The 13,254-nt window shown below is 35.4% G+C and overlaps 1 protein-coding gene across 10 annotated transcripts in view; it reads right to left on the reverse strand.

The window, feature by feature from the left end:
• The window catches only part of REPS1 (RALBP1 associated Eps domain containing 1), a 59,042-nt gene that overhangs the window by 26,404 nt on the left and 19,384 nt on the right, over nucleotides 1-13,254 (reverse strand). For all 10 annotated transcript variants that reach the window (XM_066178976.1, XM_066178968.1, XM_066178969.1 and 7 more), the window contains exons 3-7: nucleotides 12,815-13,014; nucleotides 7,726-7,879; nucleotides 1,411-1,538; nucleotides 766-928; nucleotides 394-457 (exon numbers count right to left, since the gene is read on the reverse strand). In XM_066178976.1, coding sequence (XP_066035073.1) covers nucleotides 394-457; nucleotides 766-928; nucleotides 1,411-1,538; nucleotides 7,726-7,879; nucleotides 12,815-13,014 — 709 coding nt within the window. The remainder of the gene's footprint in view (nucleotides 1-393; nucleotides 458-765; nucleotides 929-1,410; nucleotides 1,539-7,725; nucleotides 7,880-12,814; nucleotides 13,015-13,254) is intronic.

The raw sequence follows: 13,254 nt of genomic DNA on the forward strand, positions 1-13,254 counted from the left end.
TAAAAACGTGAATGCATACATTTCATTTAAATTTACTTAGATATAAATGAATAAACAAACAAACAAACAAACAAACAAAAATACAGATAAGCAAATAATTATTTAAATTTAAATGCATTTTTAACAATAAAAACCTCAAATAAATTGCTTCTAACTCTGAAGAGTTTACAGTTTTCTCAAAGTATCTTGTAAATAGTACCAGCCCCAGTCCCATTAAAACCCACTAAAGTAATACTGGCAAAAACATGAGCAGGACTGAACATACTATGGTAGCAGTGAAATTTTACTTAACACTTTCTAGTAATCTAACTAATTATTAGATGTCTATCAGATAGCTGTCATCCTTCTAAACATTTATCATTAATAATAGTTTTAAATAATCATCACACTTACCAAATATGAGAAAGTTCAAGAATAGGTAGTTTTGACTTAGTGAAAAATTCTTTAGCTGCAGATCCTAAAAAATTGCAACAATCATTCTTAGTATTTAAGGCAAGTGAAATCATTACAAGACTCAGACCTACTGTAAAGGTGATGAGTTATTTTAGCAAAGGTTCTGGGAAAAATGGTACTGATTACTAGGGTTAAATGAAGGAAAAAGGCAAATTAGTTTCTAGTCTCTCTTGAATTACACTGAACTATAGCAGAATATTATCAGCAAAATTCAGAATTTCCTTCAAAATAGTATGCAAGCCTAAGTACAAAACAAAGTCTTTGTAAAAGGATCGATGCACCCACAACTATATTTTGTAAAGAATAACTTACCTGGTATAAATCCATTTAGATCAGGTTGAATGGTTTTAAACTGATTAACATAATACTGCCTTTGTTCATCAGTTATTTTCCAGGGATCATCATAACTACTTGATTGCCTACGAATTTCATTTGCTGTTGTAGCTGATGCTACAGTTCGTACTGTTGTCTGGTCCTGAAATGAAATATTTTTCCTCAGTATTATCTACCTAAAATGCTTCTATGAATTCTCAACTTTTTGCCTTCAAAATACAAAGCATACTTAAAACTCACAGTAGTTTAAAAACTGCAGGAAACCATCGGCAGATGGCATCTCCAGGATAACGACAGGGTATTTTTGCACACTTATACAATATGGAATGACCGCAGGTATGTAAGCAGAAAAAAAAAGTATGGCACATATGCATAAAAAGCTAAATACAAATGTTTTAAAGTCATAAAACATTGTTGACATTTTTAAAATTAGTAGCTTTCATTTAATCATTCCAAATTAAGGCAACTCAATGAAACAAGTATCTGTTGGGCAAATAGCACTGAATAGACTACAGCACAGATACACAGTAAACATCTGCAATGAAAATTATGAAAGAAAAAAAACCCCAAGGACTGCAACATCAATCTGAATGAGGCAAATCAAATACCAATAAAGTGTCACACCTGGACAGAAGCAGGATGCATGGCTAAAAGAGCACTGGTTGGTGGGGTATCTGCAAAACTGACCCAATTTTCTTGATGGGGTGGTGGTGAATGGCCAGACCATATGGGATCGCTAGAAGTAGATGAGCCTGAAATTAGAAGAAACATTTCCTTTTCAAAAGATAACCTTGAAAACTGAGAAAGAGCTGGATATGGGAATATCTCCCTGATGGGAGATATACTATAGAATGAAGAGAAAAATGAAAACCAAAGTGCACCAAGGTGACAAAGTTCACTTCCTGACATCTCACTCCTGTAGATTTTTACATTATGTTAGCTTCAATCTGCACTAAAAAGACAGCTGAGGAATGAGCTTATTGCATGCAACACATGTAAAATGTAAATTGGATTTTAACCATTTAATGGGTTTTGAATGAGTTAATAAACACTCCACATTTTCATTTAATTGAAATAAGTAATTTAATTGAATAAGTAATTTCTACGGACAAATACTATTTAAAAGTGGCATATGATACTAGCGTTCATTATCAACATTAATCTTTCTTCTTTTTTTACATTTTAGTTTGCCATTCAAAGAACAAAGTCTTGGAAATTCCTTTTAAGAATCGGGGGTTTGGCACAGACAATCCTTCTCCTCTACATCATTTCTACACTAACTTAAATCAGTTGCTTAAAAACAGGCCAAGCATAATAAAAAGCATCCATATAGAATGCTGATATCTGCTATCTATTAACTATCTGGAACACAACGGTTGAGCTATAATCTACTTCTGAAGGAGTGCCAATGTTCAATATCTTAATATTAAAATAACGGTGAAGCAACTAAAGAAAGATATGGCCATCTGCTGCTCTACATACAAAACCATCAAAATTCTTTAAAATTGCAGTTGCAAATTAAAAATTTAGAGAAGTCAGATGAGAGAGAAAACAAACCATTCAGAACAAGTCTGGAAGAATCCCAGGACTCCATTCTACTCCTCAATTCCTGAAAGAAATGCTGAACTCCTTAAATCTAAACAACATTTGTGAAACTGATTAATCTACTCTTCTTGCACAACTAAATGCCTTCTCTTGAAATATGTCATACATACAAATAAAGTCATACTTAGATAAGATTTTTTGCCTTGTATGCAGAAACAGATTTCCTTTTAAAAGACAGGTCAGGTTCTTGTGAGTTTCTGTAAGCCCTTCATACAACAAGAAACCGGACACTAATGTCATAAATTTAATCCTGCTAGGAAGATTTCATTCAAAGCAATAAACACCAAGAATTTCTTGTCATGATGTCGACTAAAAAAACCTGCTATGACAAGTGCATTCATATAGAGGTAATTAATTTATGAAGCTGACAAACATCAACAGTTTCAGGTTCTCGAAGGCTTTATGACACTACACTGCAGTAAACAGGATGAAGGAAATCTGAGAATCTGTGAGGCACGTTGAAGACTAAAATCTTAAGTGACAGTATAATTGTTAGTATACAACACTGCTATCTAATACCTGGCAACATGCAATTACTCTTTCATTCCGTAAATGAAAAGTAATAAGAAAAATGCTTACAACTGGTTTATCTTTGCTCTTTTCCTACATACCGTAGTTATAATTGTGCAGAACACATTTAATCTTGCATTACATTGAGTAAAAAGCAGTATTTGCAGGAGGAAAATTTAATCAAATTATTTTTTTGTGGAGAATTTTTTCTAAGTTAGTTTTAATATGATGAAGAGGCATTATTAACTACTCATTTTGTCTGAAATTTGTCCTCCACTTTTGAAAGCTCCTGATGTGGCCTGGAGCTTCTAGTGACTTTATCTAAAAGTGCAGAGAATAAAGGTAAGGCATCTGATAATGCTTTATTTGCTTTGAGGTTCTTCTTCAGCAGTTCACGGAACTCTCAAACATTAGAAAGAAACTCAAGAGAAAAGCTCAGTTTCTTTCCACTTTGTCTCTTTCAGGACTAACAGACAGTCAGAGGTAGACAAGACCTTCCCATTAGTCCTTTTGATATGCAACACTGAAATTTTATTTTTGATACACTGACTCTCCCCTTCTCTGCCTCTCAGGCACTGACATTATTACCATTAACCTTATATATGTTTACTCCTTCTTCACTTGTCTCAACAACAGATCTTGGTACAATTCATACCCCACTTGGCACAAGATCTGTCCCAAGGCAGTACTTTGACAGCAAAGGAAATGCCAGTAGCACCAAACTGATACCTTCAGAGTACTTTAGAGGTATTGCAAGAACTGTATGTTCTCCCTTGTTCAAAAGCAAGAACATTCTTGCTTTACTGTTATTTCCTCTACAGTGCAGTGTTTTAGGACACAGGATGGGATGGCTGGAGAACACTGGAGAAAGATTATTAGTAACCATGGGGACCTGGATCTACGCTTATCCTTATGGACTGCCACCAGCCAATAACTCAATTTGACAAAACCAGATCAGAAACAGAGAGGTGGAAGAGAAATTGGAGGAAAACTGGGTCACAAAGAAGACTCAGAGCCATCAGTCTATTTTTATTTTATGATTTGCAACCCAATGAAGAAAACCTTCTCTGGTCTCTGTGCATCTTCATCAGTGAGAACACCTGCAACACCACTTTAAATGGAGAATAAGTCCAAGACAAATTATCAGATTTGAACAAGCTGGTGAAGTCTAATGCTCTATGTTCAGTAAGAAGACCTAAGAAATTCCTCTAGCTGCTCTATATTTTTCTCTGTGTTTTCTTACCAACACATTGATAAGTTAATGGAAAATGATATCCTGTGGAATAAAAGCTATTCCCTTTACTTTGAGATACAAATGGAAATTTAAGAAATGTTCTATCCAGTTAACAAATACTTTTCAATAACTAGACAAATATGGGTTTACTAGAACTAAATTTTCAACTAACTCTGTAAACTAAGAAGAGGTTTCTTTATATCATCCATCTGTTGTGAAACAAAACCAGAAGCTGAATACAATTCTGACAATAAGATAAAATGCAGTAGAGCTCTTATGGCCAGGTAAGAGTATTCCATAGCTTGTAACAAGGCCAGTTATCATCAGTTATTGAAGCATTAACTAGGGGACAAAGGACTGTTCAGTCCCCTGCAAGCCCAGTAAATATCTTAGGGCCCTGAATACACAAGGGAACTGTTAGCACAGTACATTTGTTCCACTTCTGTCCCTGAAGTGTTCACAAACTCCTACAAAATCCCTCCCAAAGGGAAAAGGAAAAAGTGTGGCTTAGGGCTGCCATTTCTCATACATACTCAGGTATCAACCCAAAACTCTGTCATGCCAAAGAAAGCTAACAAATATCCTAAGACAGAACAGAAGATCTCAGATTTTTAAAATTTGTTTTAGATCATTATTTGGATACTACCAACATAAATATTCTGCTTTGCTTCCAGGCCCAACAGACCACAAGGTAATAAAAAATAATTTCCATATTATGACATGCCAGTCAGCTATCATTTGAAGTAGGGAAGGTTTCTTTCCCCCAAATTTGTCAACATCAGCAACATTCTAGCAGTTGGAGCTGTAGTGCGAAATGAGATGAAAAGGTAAAAGTATGGACTTCTAGTTTTCGCTCTCTTGTAACTATAGGAACAGGAAGTTCACACCTCATGTACAATTCTCTTTCCTATAGGGCATTCAGTCATCCACTGGATTACTCTGTGAAGACTTCTCTGGACTGGAGAAGCAAGTCAGAACAAGGGCAAAGCTGTTAAAAAATTACAAAGGCACCTGAAAGACTTGAGAGACTCAGGTTTTAACAGACTTGACTCTGACATTTCAGCATGAGACCTGAGCTAACTATAAATATGCTACACAGGTAATCAATGTCTGTGACTGAATTTTAATTCCTGATATTGAAGTAAAACAAATGCATCCTTTGGGGCTCTCTCTAAAAAAATTCTTGAAGAGCGATGGTAACAAGCCTTGGCTTCTGATTTCATATTTGTAAGCACACTGAGCTAGTGTGACAGTGCCTCAGAAACCAGTGTGACAGTGCCTCAGAAACCAGGAATATACATTCAGAGCATTAACACTGTCCTAACTGAATTACTGGACAACACACTGACAAAAAACTGTAAAATCCAATTTCTTTTGCTCTGTTGAGATGAGAACAGGTTTTCTTCCTTTTCTTCCAAGAAAGTGATAACTACGGCTATAAGTTATGCTTTAGATTTCTAATGCAAGACAAAGTGTAAGATTTTTAAAATCAACAACTGAGTTATTATCTAATAATTATTCTATAGTCCAATTCAATAGAGAAAGCACTGTTTAACTTTGTTCATAGTGGGAGTATGAGGATGCAAAGGAACATTTACTATGCGTAAGTCAGAATCTTCCTGTTTAAATACATCTTTCTCCAACAAAAAAATTAGATTTGACTTTGCTCTTCTGGTTTAAGCAACATGCTGTTTATTATCTGACCCACCAGAAACATTTTCACACTTGAGGTTCCATGATTGCAGTTGACAACCTCATTATGTGAAATAATGTTTGAGAATAAAGTAAAGCACGAGCAGAGAGACCTGGGTTCTCATTTTGCTTGGATCACAAGTGAAATGGCACAGCCCTGCTGAAACTATAACACTTCACTTGGTTTCTCAAAAACATCTTGCACTGGAATCAAGATGAGCTTGTAGTACTGATCGTAAAAAAACTAATGAACAGTCTACCTGATTCTATCTAAATATCACGAGAACATTCATTTTTCTATAAACACTGTCCTTAAAATGATTGAGGTGGGGGAGGCAGGGGGTAAACTATGAACTGTCTACAACAGCTGAAATTCAAAGCAATAATTAATCATCTGCAGTGCAAAAGGATCATCCACAGTAAATTACACAGACAACTTTTCCTACAGTAATACATGAAAAACCACTTTATCTTTAGCATTGCCAGAATAGACAATCCTTGTATAATAGCATCCTCAAATTACTTGAAAACTATGAAAAGTGTTCCAGTATGTATAGAATATAAAATCAGGGAATACAGAGCTAGTTTAGAAATATGCTCAGACAACTTCTGAAAAATTTACCCATTAAACATCACAGGGAAACCATTACCAAACTGAAATATTAACATGGTATTACAATCTCATTTTTAAGATAACAATATTGAACTTTTCAACATTAGGAAGGGTTTGCATACTGTCCTGGAGTCTGAGACTTTTTAAGTTAGAAAAACTTCACAAGTTAGAAATCAGACATACTTGTATTTCAGCTTTACAGAAACACAAGTCAACTGAACTATAGGAGAAAATATTTTGAAAATTTGCGTGCTGACAGTGCTTGGACTGAACGCTTAGCAGGGATTATATAAGCAATGAGCAGAGTAATTGTTTTTTGTTTTGGTTTGGTTTTTTTTAATTGTAAATTGACTGGGACTTACTAGCAAACAACATTCAGGATACTGGCATAAACCTCTGCATACAACCCACTTCACTTCTAAAGGTTTATTTCCTTATCCAACCAATTCTAATAGAATCCCTCTTCCTCCATGGATGCTTAGAATTACAGAATGACATTAATTAAAAGGTAACAGACCAATTTTGTAATATCATAACTGAAATAAACCAAGCAATCACAGCTCAATCTCAAACCACAGCCTACAAATGCAACATATTATTTAGCAGTACCATCAAAATCAAAACCTGAATTACAATTGCCCCCAAATATATTAAGACTACCAGGTATCAGAAAAGCAAACAGAACTTTTTCAAGTAGAACATATTAAGGGGGAAAGCTTTTAAATCTGAGTACAGTGATACAATAACAGGGAGGGTCTTCATGTTAAATCAAGAGCATTAAAGGATGAAAAGCTTCACTGAAACAAGTGATTCTACCTTGATAGATTGGAAATGCAGAAGCTTCAGATGTTTACATAAACTTTCAAGAAATCAAATTAATTGTTCTGGCAATCCAGCTAATCTACCAGAAATAAAATTCAAGCAAAAAATGTATTATCCGCTGCTTTCCCTTGAGGTCCTCGCATTTTCAGGTATACTGAGAGCTTCTGCACAATTTCAACAGGATTATCAGTTTTGTTTTTAAAAACTTTCCACTGGAAAACTTAAACACTCTCTCTGCCCCCCTCCAAACCCTTAGCATTTCCCATGTGACACTAATAAATGGATCTGCCATACGCAAGACCACAGATTCTACAGTGCTGCTATCAACACCGACACTTGAATCTGCAAGAAAATTTCCACGACTGGAAAACACAAAGATAAATTGTCCTAAGCTCATTTATTATACTTATTTAAGAATTCCACAACTTTGGGTTACCTCTGAAGCATAACAAGACATTTATACCTGGTTGTACTTCACTAAATGGAGCCCAAAAAGGCCCAGGTCCAGCAAGAGGTCGCTCATTATTCCCTCCGCTGGGATGGCGGTTGTGCTTCCTCCATGTATGTGGAGAGGTTGGTGGGGATTGCTGAGGTGAAACAACTGGAGATGTGGACTCCTAATAAAACAAAGGAATCTTTTAAGTTTTTTACCACATAACTAAATACATAAAAGCCTATCTAAAACCATTGTTTCTAGGAACAACCATCACTGCAGTTAAACTCTCATTTTAGAGAGTGAAAATTTTAGTACTTTTTAAAATGTGGGAACAGGAGAAGTCAGGGACAGTGTAACTAGGACTGAACACATATCAAACAATGTAATCAAATATATTTTTAACTTGGCATTCTTAAAACAACAGCAATGCTGAGTTAAGTGACTGAGCTACAAAGAAAACTAAATTATAAGACTCACTTGTGATGAAAGTTACATCTGAAACCAGGTCTCAAAAGAAATACTTACTGTGCAATTTATTATAATACCAAATGTTAATCAAATGATTTACAGTTATTTACTTTCCTTTAAAACAAACCAGAATTAAGGACTGGTGAAAAAAAATTCACCAAACAGGACATTTGGTTTTTCGCTATGGAAAAACTTAATGCAGTTTTTTAAAAAGAATGATGCCAGCTAGGATATACTTCTCTTCCATACAAGGTAATGTTGCCATGATGCTAAGGCTCACACTTCTCTTTTATCCCATACTGTACACTATATTCTTCCTGAACAGGTGGGAAAAAAGAGAATCACATGTGCAATTTCTATATGGAATCAGTTCTCACAAGACAGTCACATTAGTACTTTATTTCATTTCAAATAAAATACAAAGGAAAAATAACGAGAACTTCTCCACTTGCAGCACTACACATTTTTCAAGGCAGGATGTGTGGTTCGGCCAATTGAGGAATAATTAAACCAGAGACAAATGAAAAAGGGATCAATCACAGCATGAGAAATGATACTGGATTTTTGTGGTTTCCTCAACAAAGGAACTGCACTACATTTAACCTGAAGCTGAGCATACCTCCGCAGGGTGTCGTACAAGATAGTTCCAACAATGTGGAGATTAATACAAGCATCTAAGGTGTAAAAGAACTGGCTGTAGAAGGAGAAAAGCTGGATTGTATTAGAATGGGAATTACAAGGTTGAAGGGAAGATTCTAATAATGCTCATGAATTACTGAACTCAAGTTTGGACTTGAATTTAATACTTTAGGTAATTGATTATGCACACTTCATAGCATGCTTACAAATTGTGACAACAAATGTAAGGCAGCAGACAGATGGATCCCTTTCAGGACATAGGGGATAGTCGGCTCAAATTTTAAAATGTAAAATACAGTTTTTCTTGCATAATGAACGTTAATACAAAAGGCCATAAAGAGAAAACTGGATGCACAGGTCAACAATCATACCCCTACAGTATATCAAGTATGAGAGATTTGCTTTGTTCACAGCTGCCAAGCTATCCGAGGGGAGAAGTAACAAGCAAAACCAGGAAAGAACTCTACAAAAAAGTATTAATACTGGTGAAATACCACTTGGAACAAGAAATACAAATGTAGCAAAATATTTTCAATAAACACAAATTCAAATTGGATCACAGGCAGAGAAGGATTAAGGATTACTGGTAACTACTTTATGAAATGAAACTGAGACTATAGATTGTCTTGTTAAGCAAAAGTGGAATGCAATACTTTTCCAGTAAATACTGGAAGTGCCCTGCAGCAAATACTAATGACCAGGTTGTTAAATGAACAGGCTGAGCTAAGTGGGAATTCCCATCATATTCCCATGAATATTCCTACTAAGGCCCTGGAATAGTTTTCCTCAACAAAGCCAGTGTGTAATAAAAGGCTTTGCAGTTTCAAGAGAGAACCCTGATATTTTTTAAAACTCATTCAATAAAACTTCTTATAATAATAAAAGGTTAGATGCAAATGACATAAGAAATGACTGTGCTTGTAAACAATTTAATACCAGGTATATTTTATCTGAAATTACCTGTTCAACCTACAAAAACAGAAGTGCACAGAAATAAACTATTGGCAAAACCTTAAAATAAAGTCACACTAGCATACAGTTAAAAGAATTGAAATGATCAAATTCTGTCTGCTACAGGTACCAAATTTCTTCTCCTCCTACAGCTGCACTGACATAGCACTAAATCAATATGATCTGGAGTGCCAGTAATATGCTTAATGCACCCATAGGCAGAGGAGTACCTTCAGTTTTACCTTGTATTTTCACCTGGATTTGTCAGACACATGTTTTTCAGATATACACTGTGGTAGCATACCTACGTCACCTAAGTGCTCGTATAGATGTCACATTGTCAGCAGAAGTGCTCAAATCTACTTAGGCTCTATTTTATAGGAAAAAGAAATTCTGCCAGAAAAAAAAAAATTCACCCAGTGTTTTATCTCCACTAGGAAGTGCAGGTGACATGCTATCCAGTGAGTGACAGCATCTTTCATTACTCAGCTAGACTCCTAAAATCAGTTCTGCAGCTTCCATGACAGCTGGGCATGACTTCAGTCATCTTTTAACAATATTAAAAAGATATAAACTTCTGCCCAGCGCTATCTTTATAAACTACAAAAGCTACCACAAAATCATTTATAGCTTCTCTTTGGAAACACAACCTGACTGCTATTTCCTGACTCCCTGCCTCCAAGTAAAGTTCATTGAGGGAACTGATGAAATAATGCATTAATAAAGAAATAGTTTTAGCTAGGACATTTCAGTAGACAATATACTGAATAAAATTCTTCTATGTGAATTATTTGTGATATTTGAGATATACTATGCATGACGAATCTCACCAATATGGAAAGCTGCATATAAATGAACCAGTTTTTAAAGATGAAGATTAAGACACCTTACAATTTTATACAAATGGTATTTCAGCTATAGCATTTTAAGAAATCAATGTCTTTTCAAGTGCTGGTCACATTCTCAAAGCCACAAACAGTTTAAGAAAAAACAAAAGCCCAAATTTGCTAATGGAATATCTAACAAGTACATTATAAGCTCCATGAGTGAAATATCCAAGCTTAACTGACATATTCCTCCAGAAGGAAGAGTGATCCCTAGGAAGAGGACACATTTTGATTTACTTGTCAGACTTCATCTCTTCGAATACTCATCACTCAAAAAGCTGGCACCAGAATTCAGAATCTGAAACTCTTTCCAGATTTTATAAATCTGAATGGTATCTCCAAGTGAAGACAACTAAATCATCAGTTTCCATGAAAACATGGATAAAAGCTGTACCCATCTTTTATAAAATAACGCAAATAGAGTATTTATGTGGTTAAGTAGAAACCTGGGATCAAGCCCCTTTCTCAGTTTATTTCTAACCTGGTATCTGAATCACTATGTATTAGATTGGGACAAGGCTGCTAGAATGGGTTCACTGTGCAGTCAGAAATGTAGCATCAGCCACAGAACGTTCAGTTTTACAACAGGGTGCAAATGCAGACAACACTTCCCCAATGTTCTAGACCACGAATACAACTTAAAACTTCGGGACTCAAGGCTGTGTAGTCTTACATTAGTTCCAAGTCTGTTTTCTGGGCCAGAACTCTCAAAGGACTTAGATACAGTTTCTTTATTCTGATGATACCAGACAAACTTGTATAAAAGACAGATACCAAGTTGCTTTTATCAGCCAACACAGAGAAATAAAATTGGGACGTACATACACTTTTTGAATATGTGGCTTCTTTATTCTGAACTTGAAGACCTCAAACACCAGATTTATTTTTCTTTTTGTTATTTTAACATTATGCCACTACAAGATTCCTGCACCAAATGACAACTGTTCACTAAATAAACTCAACATCATGATGGAAGCCTATAAAACACAATTTCAACCCAACTAAAACCTCACAATCAGATTTAGGAAATCTGCAATGTGCAAAGTTCTTGACAGCTCTCTCAAACACATCTACCCAAAACCAGACAGCAAAAAATCTTGAGATCTGCTGTTAGCTCTATTTTCATTATTTTCCCCATCTTCTCTTCGAAAGAAAGGAAGTGGTGGCCAAACACTGATTATGGATTTCCTCTACTAATTTACTTTTTTTTTTTTTTACAATTGATCAGTCTGGGCTATTTCCATAGAGACTAATAAATGTTTATGAGTGATTCCTTGATTCCCACAGTGACTATGGGACATTTGCAAGTTCCTCGATTCTTTACAAAATAAGCCCAGAAAAAAAGCATACCACAGGGAAGAAAACGGGTCGTTCAATACATACACCCAGCAAAATTTAGCATTTGTACTCAGTTCTGGTTTGTAGAAAAGACAATTGGGAAGAATTTCCCCATGGGAAAAGAGCATGAAGACTGTAAACCCAAGGAATTATGTATGAGAAGGCACAGTTGTAAGTTGTTACAGTTTTCATTAATTCAGACATCCTGTCACTGAAGATAAAAGAACGAGTGAACAAAAAGTAATCAGTTTTCTCATCATTAAACCATAAGAAAAAGCTGTTTGAAAGCTTCAGTCTATTTTTGTGGTCCTCATTGTCTCTCCTTCACACTTAAACACACTGAACAATAAAATGTGAGGCAGAGAAAAGCAATGGTGAAAATTTACAGATTTTTTTTCTCAATACAGTATTTCAGATTTGTACATATTGAAGCACATCAAAGGACTAGAAATTCAGTCTTCCATGGCACTCAGTACCACTGTTCTAATGACCATGAAGCTGATGGGAACTATTTAATAAATGAGCTATTAATACCAGAATGACTACAACTATCTATTAGCCATCCTAACTCACACACTGAATTTCTTTTCTGTCTCTTTTCTTTGCCCATTACTGCCAGTATTTTAAACACAGATTTTAAGACATCATAAAAAAAAGGTCTCCTACATGCAAGTATTTCAGGGGCAGATATGGTCTTTGTATGTAATATGTATCACTATAATTTTTTAAAGAAACTATATTGAAAGTAACCTAGCTTAGAAGCCCTATCAAATTGACATCTACACAGCAAAGGAGAGATTAAGAATCCCATTTAATCTTTTAAGTTAATTTACCTGTTGATCAGTCGATGTACGCTGCTGAACTGCATCATGGCTCACAGAGCCTTTTTTGACTTGTATCCTGCCAGGTGGAGGAGGAGGAATCACACCTGAATATGAAGCTGGGTTATCAGCATCTGAAGAATACAAGGCTGTGTGTCTTGATTCTTGTTCATTCTTTGACACAACAAATCTGGGAAGAGGGAGGTCCTTTACTGTTAAAAAAATAAAGCAGGACATTTACTATACATAAGTATGATGATTAGAAATAAAAACACTGTTCTATTTTGAAGTTAAAATTCCACATGTGACTCAATTCCTTACACACTGAGACTGCTGCTATGAGCCAACACCTGGCAGCTGGAAAAAGCAAATACCTATTCTGCATCAGATTTCACAATTCTGCTACCCAAGTTCTGACTTTGGTACACAAAGATGACTTCACATTGCTCCAT

The sequence above is a fragment of the Chamaea fasciata genome, unplaced genomic scaffold, assembly GCF_029207755.1.
Source record: "Chamaea fasciata isolate MVZ Bird 193981 ecotype frontalis unplaced genomic scaffold, bChaFas1.0.hap1 SCAF_3, whole genome shotgun sequence".
NCBI classification, from domain to species: domain Eukaryota; kingdom Metazoa; phylum Chordata; class Aves; order Passeriformes; family Sylviidae; genus Chamaea; species Chamaea fasciata.